This window comes from Crinia signifera, chromosome 4, assembly GCF_055691185.1.
Source record: "Crinia signifera chromosome 4, ASM5569118v1, whole genome shotgun sequence".
NCBI classification, from domain to species: Eukaryota; Metazoa; Chordata; class Amphibia; order Anura; family Myobatrachidae; genus Crinia; species Crinia signifera.
Genome location: NC_139220.1, coordinates 12629189 through 12635953, shown reverse-complemented (window position 1 = coordinate 12635953; position 6765 = coordinate 12629189). Strand labels below are relative to the sequence as shown.

Here is a 6765-nt window from a genome sequence, read left to right as displayed (position 1 = left end):
ATAAGAAAGGTGTTTAAGCACAGGTGATGGTAATCCATAAATTAAGAAGAAAGTCCAGAAACAGAGCAATGTGTCATGTTGGGAGGTATGCACCTCCCTCCCCCCCCCCCCCCCCCCCATTCACGGCATCCCCACGATTAAATGGCACATGCAAAACACTGACATGGCTATGGTCGACAATGAAAAAGGTTGACAAGATTTATTTTTCAATGTTTTCATATTCATTCTCATGTGTCGACATGGACACCACTGAAGTGCCACACTTAACGTCAACATTTACATGTGTTGACCTTTCTGTGTTGATTTTTTCTTGTGGCGATTCGCGGCACCCCCCGCAATTCGCGGCACCCCCGGTGACTCCCGCGATTCACGGCCCCACCCCATGACACCCCCCCTCCCGCGGTTCCCCCCCACGACCCCCCCTACCGCGATTCCCCACCCCTGACCCCCCCTCATGTCATTGCGGCAACCCCCCGCCCCGCGCCCCACCCTCCCGCGATTCACTGCAACCCCCCGTGCCCCCCCCTCCCACGATTCGCGGCACCCACACCCCCCCTCCCGCAATTCACGGCATCCACCCACGACCCCTCCTCCCATGATTCGCGGACACCTCTCACCTCCTCCCTCCCCCCCCACCCCCACGCACGATTCACGGCAACCTCAGGATTAAATGGCACATGCAAAACACTGGCACGGCTATGGTCGACAATGAAAAAGGTTGACATGAGTTTTTGAAGATTTATTTTTCTTTTTTTTAATGTTTTTATATTAATTCTCATGTGTCGACATGGACACCAATGAGGTGTCACACTTATGTCAACATTTACATGTGTTGACCTTTCTATGTTGATTTTTTCTTGTGGCAATTTTTTTCCAGTGACAACTATGTGCACGTCAACCTACACATCATCAACCAATTCTTTGTATAATATATAACACCTGTTCTGTTTTACTGTAGGTGTTTTAAGTCAGATCTTTTACTGCTACTATTACTGTTTATGTAAATTAATTCTGAATGACAGCAACATCCTACCATCCTTCTACAAGAATATATAACCAACTAGGTGATTCATCGCGCACCGTGCCCCACCCCGCTGACTCAGAAACACCCTACTATACTATTGCACACACACCTAAACAACATGCACACACAGCCCCCCCCCACCCCCACAAATGTCACTGTACCATCCACACTATCAATGTACATCTTACTCTGTAACCGCTTTTTAATTAAACAAAACAATACACACCCCCTTCCACATCATATGCTCTCTATTTAACCCATTTCACCTATAACTCAAGTTGCAATACAGGCCATCTTTCATACAATTCTAAACATATGTCTCATATACAAATGTTCACAAATTAAGGGGGCGCAGCCCCTTACGACGGTGTGAAGAGCGCCCGTAGGGCGCGAGGAATCACCTAGTATATATATATATATATATATATATATGGTGCAGTGTGGGGTGCGGCACTCCAAGAATACAATATTCAGTTAGGTATCTGCATTTAATAGCAGTCAGCAACGTTTCAACGCCCCAACGGCGTTGTCATCAGGCTATACACAGGTGTATAGCCTGATGACAACGCCGTTGGGGCGTTGAAACGTTGCTGACTGCTATTAAATGCAGATACCTAACTAAGGGCCTTATTTTGGTTCATTCTTTCTGACAAAATCCTTCTTAGATGGGCAAAACCATGTGCACTGCAGGTGGGGCAGGTGTTACTTGTGCAGAGAGAATTAGATTTGGGTGGGGTTTTACTTTAAAGTGAGATCTATATTGCAGTGTAAAAATAAAGCAGTCAGTATTTTCCCTGCACAGAAATAAAATTACTCACCCAAATCTAATTCTCTCTGCACATGTTACATCTGCCCCCCCTGCAGTGCACATGGTTTTGTCCATCTAAGAAGGATTTTGTCAGAAAGAATGAACCAAAATAAGGCCCTGAATATTGTATTCTTGGAGTGCCGCACCCCACACTGCACCTTATATGATTCTTTAGTGCGGGCACCCACGTAGCTTCATACTAGGAGGCCGTGCCGGGTAAGACTGTTTATGTATATATATATATATATATAATATGGCAGAATAGACTTTTGTTTGCACTGTACAGAATCGCTGCACTCTATAATTCCTCCCTGTTAGCAGAGGAAGAGGGGGATAGATAGAGATATAGAGCAGGCTAGATCAGTGGTACCCAACTCTGGTCCTCAAGTACCCCCAACAGTGCACGTTTTCCAGGTCACCCGGCAGGTGCACTCATTATTCAGGCACATTTGAAAAGATCCACAGATGGAGCTAATTATAGCACTTGTGATTCTGTGTGGAGATCTGCAAAACATGCACTGTTGGGGGTACTTGAGCACCAGGGTTGAGAACCACTGCGCTAGATGATAGCCACCATCTTCCTGTGAAATTTAACACAGTGGGGGTATAATTTAAAATGTATTAAAACATTTCAAAAGACCTATACATATCAGACAAGGGTTCAATAATTTGCTTCTTTCAAGATGGAATTACCCCGACGCGTTTCGTCATGAAATTTCATCGGGGGAATAGTTTCCGAACCATCGAATTAGAGGTTTAGGAATAGTAAAGAAGTTATTCCATTAAAAGAACTTTAAAAGTGAAGGCAAATAACAGTAACATCAGACGGGTGCAAAAAATAGAAGTGTAGATTTAGGATATATTGTTTGTAGACCAGAATGAGCTGTCTAGATCTCATGCATCCAATGTCTGAGAGCAACTGTCCCTAAAAGAAAGACTAATAATGTAGTTTGCCAGGAAGGCCTTAAAAAATAAAGTTACATGCACGGAAATACTTGGAATATCAGAGAATAACATCAGCGACTCCCTGATCAGTGACTTCCGCAGGCAACAAGGCGACTGACACTGACAGAGGAAAGTAGCAGCACAAGTCTAAAGGTGATCAAGCACTGCCATAGCTGACACTTATTGGGCACTCACCGGCTGACAGACAACAATCGCAGCCAATCACAGCTGCCACAATGTCAGAGGCAGGAAAAACCAACAAGGATGTTTATATATTTTATTAAAGTTTCTAACACACCAACATGGTAACACATCCTGATACACTGGTCACCTGTTGACACAGGGGAGGAGCTCAGCTATAGCTCCACCCACTATATAGTATTGGTTGATTGTTCCACCAATCAGATTCCCCATCACCAGTCTCTGTACAGATTTATTATGGTCTTTTTTCCAAACTTCTGAGTTCCCCATATATAGTTATACAACCATCCCCTACCCATGATGCAGCAAGGAGGGGTTCAGTGAGGGCGGCAGTGTAGGTGTGTAAGTGTCTGATGGGGTCACACAGAGCATAAAAGGACAGCTGTCCTACCTCATAATCTAGGTATATCCTCATTCTGTCACAGGGGAGATTGTCAGCTACCTGGATCTCTGTGCTGTCATGTATCACTGAGTACCGATTGTTATACCCCCTCCTGTACAAACACCAGGACTTTTTATTACTTCCAATGGCTGACTGCGCTCCTCTCCTGTCTATACTGGGATAACACATCCCCACCCTCCAGTGCTCTGACTTACTGACATCCACCTCCCAGTAATGTAGCCCTGAGGAGAATCCATTGGTGCTTATCACCTGAGGAACCTGAAATCTCTCTGGTGTTACGGGGTGATTCTGATATATATATGACCAGGATGCAGATTTCCTGTCACCTGATATCTCTATATAATTACCAGCTGTGGCTACATCCAGTAATAGGTCTGTAGGTGTGTGGCTATACCCTGTATTTAGACCAGTTATTACACGAGAAAATGAGTGTAATGTCCTTGAGATGATACCCACATCCAGCACTCCTGCACCACTCATCTGGTAATCATATAGCTTTGTGACCTCAGTGTCACACAAGTCCCCTGTGTCCGGTTCCTGTAATATAGTCACTGGGTCAGACATGTTACACAGCTCCTCAATGTGACGCATCTTCCCGGACAGCTCATCCTTCTTTATTTCCAGCTGCTGGATCAGATCAGAGACTGAGAGTGAAACACGCTGTTCCTGCCTGGAGATCTCACTCAGGACCATTTTCTCCAGGTTTTCCAGCTGTCTCCTGAGGTCTCTAAACAGGGCAGTGACTGTCTCTGCTTTTCCCTGATCCTCTCTCCTGCGCTCCTGCAGATTCTGAATTCTTTGCGCAGTCTCCGCTCTCTTTGTGGTCAGTTTCTGCAGAACATTCCTCAGCTTCTCCTTCTTCTTCTCAGAGGCCTCATCCAGCATCTCCACCCGGTGTCCCCGATGATCTCCAGCCAAACTGCAGGACACACAGATACAGGCAGCATCCTCAGTGCAGTAATACTCCAGGACCTTCTTATGGACGGAGCATTTCCTGTTCCCCAGGGCAGTGGTGGGATCACATAAGATGTGTGCTGCTGACTTGCTGTGTACTGTCAGGTGTTTATCACACAGAGAAGCCTCACAATGCAGACAGGACTTAGCAGCAGGTACAGGAGAGTCCACACAGTAAGTGCAGCAGATCCCAGTCTCCTCCTGATCTGGCCGAGCAGACAGGAACCTCCCCACTATGTTACACAGCGTTATGTTCCTCTGCAGTACAGGACGCTCCTGACACTCTGCTCTGCACTCAGGACAGCTATAATCTCCAGCCTCCTCCTGTGTATCCAGCACACGACCAATACAGACCCGGCAGAAGTTGTGGCCACATCTCAGGGTTACAGGATCTGTATAAATGCTCAGGCAGATGGAACAGTTCAGCTCCTGTCTCAGATCAGCAGACGCCATTGCTGGAACTGGCAGCAGGAAGGAGAAATGAAAGAGGCGGTCCCTGACACACAGAAACCAGCTGCACACAAAGCCAGGCTGAGCTGTTACTCAGATTACAGCTACAGGCTCAGTTACATAGAGAACACAGTTTTTAATCCATATTTGTATACAACTCCAGTTTTCACGCAACCCAGCAATGTTTCTATTGTTCACAGTGGACCAGGGCTCTGATTCCCTGTGATCAGGTCTGAACCAGGCCCTGGAAGTTTAATCTTGTGCAAGAATAAGTAAAAAAAGACACAAAAGATTGTTCGATAATCAAACGTATTGCAAATTCAGTTCTGAATAACCCCCATACTACATTGATAAATTAAAGAAATCTTTAGTTGTCAAGCTGGGTACACACGCATGACATTGTGTGATTTATCCGATGCGGGTGAATTGGAACTATAAATTGCGCATATCATGCAAAGCGCTATTGATCGCTGTCGCAGATCACATGTGAGGTCTTGTGATTGGCTGGACTGCGCAATGCGATGCAGTGAATATTAATGAGGAACGGAACAGTGATGATTGCTTTGTCGCTCATTAACCCCTTGAGTGGTAGATTTTGCTGGGACAGGACAAACCTACCAGGGCAGGTTTGTCCTGCCCCAGCAAAACCAACCACAGTGGGAAGCCCCCCCCCCCCCTCCCTCACCTCTGCTCTGGCGTTAGTACGCCGGAGCTTCCCTGTCCCCCCTGCCTGTGTCCCATTGAGCAGTGACGTCGGCGGCAGGCTGGGGGATGTTCGCGGCGGCTCGGGAGGACTCGGTGCCTGAGCGCTCCCGAGCCGCCCCGAACATCCCCGAGTCTGCCGCCGATGTCACTGCTACTAAAAGTATGGCGGCAGGTGGAAGCGACGGGGGACCGGTGTTAGAAGAGCTCCGGCGTGTGATCGCCGGAGCAGAGGTGATGGAGGGTTGGGGGGGGGTGATTGGGGAGTGGGGCTCTAGAGGTGCTGCGCCAGTGGTGCACACCTGGACACCACTGGCGCGCATCTATTTCATATTTATGGTATGCCCGGAAATTTTCCGGGACAGCCCGCTGCGGCAGCGCAGCTGAGCCCGGAAATTTCCGTGCATACCACTCAAGGGGTTAATAACCTGCCTAGTGCGTACTGGCAACACTGGAGAGACGACCATTTCTTCTGACACTCTGGGGTAGATGTATGAACCAGTGATAAGGGAGGAGAAGTGATAAAGTGCATGGTACTTTTTCACCGGCCAATCAGCTCCTGACTGTTAAGTTACAGGCTGGGTTTAAAAAGACATATGGATAGTGGTAAATGGTCAATTAGTTCAGTAATATCACTCAGGTGCATGAGTGGAAGGGGTTAATAATGAGTAAGTAAAAAATACATGGTTTCCCCCAGCTCACTGAATAGTATTAGTAACCAATCTTGAACACTTCATGATAATAGAATTCAGAGATATTGGTTACAGATATTTGCCCAAATGTATGTTATGCCACCAAGCCACGTCAAGGCTTCTCTGGATATTGGGGGTCCCTAGCGCTATATCTAGGTGCAGGGTGTGGCACCCAAAAAAAACAGCATATGCTAGAAAGCCCACAGTGACACACTGGTGAGATACTATAGTGTTAATAAATATTAGTGATAGGAAGCTGAAGCTATATATATATATATATATATATATATATATATATATATATACAGGAGCTGAAGGTGCAGCACTCAATATTCAATAAATAAACACGGTGAGACGGTTATTGTGGTCAACGTTTCAAATAACGTGTATTTGTCTTCAGGATAAAGATTATAAAAAAAATCATACCTTTATAGGAGAGTACAAACAAACGTGAGCAGAACAACGCGCCAGTGCAGGGAAGCCCGCCCTTTCGCAGGAGGGGGGGTGACATCACCATTACACGTCCAGCTGAGCAATGCTATAGACGCTATGTGGTAACCATAGTGATAAGATGAGTTAAACTACA

General features: G+C 46.4%; 1 protein-coding gene across 1 annotated transcript; it reads right to left on the bottom strand.

Moving 5' to 3' along the window:
* Positions 1–3040: 3040 nt before the first annotated feature.
* Positions 3041–4824, bottom strand: LOC146073729 (E3 ubiquitin-protein ligase TRIM39-like). Its single transcript, XM_083181127.1, has one exon. The coding sequence runs from the start codon at positions 4786–4788 to the stop codon at positions 3214–3216; it is 1575 nt and encodes a 524-aa protein (XP_083037253.1). The 5' UTR covers positions 4789–4824; the 3' UTR covers positions 3041–3213.
* Positions 4825–6765: the final 1941 nt, after the last annotated feature.

Bases quoted from the DNA above. Each gene is read 5' to 3' on its own strand.
- LOC146073729 (XM_083181127.1), bottom strand. From the start codon at position 4,788: ATGGCGTCTGCTGATCTGAGACAGGAGCTGAACTGTTCCATCTGCCTG.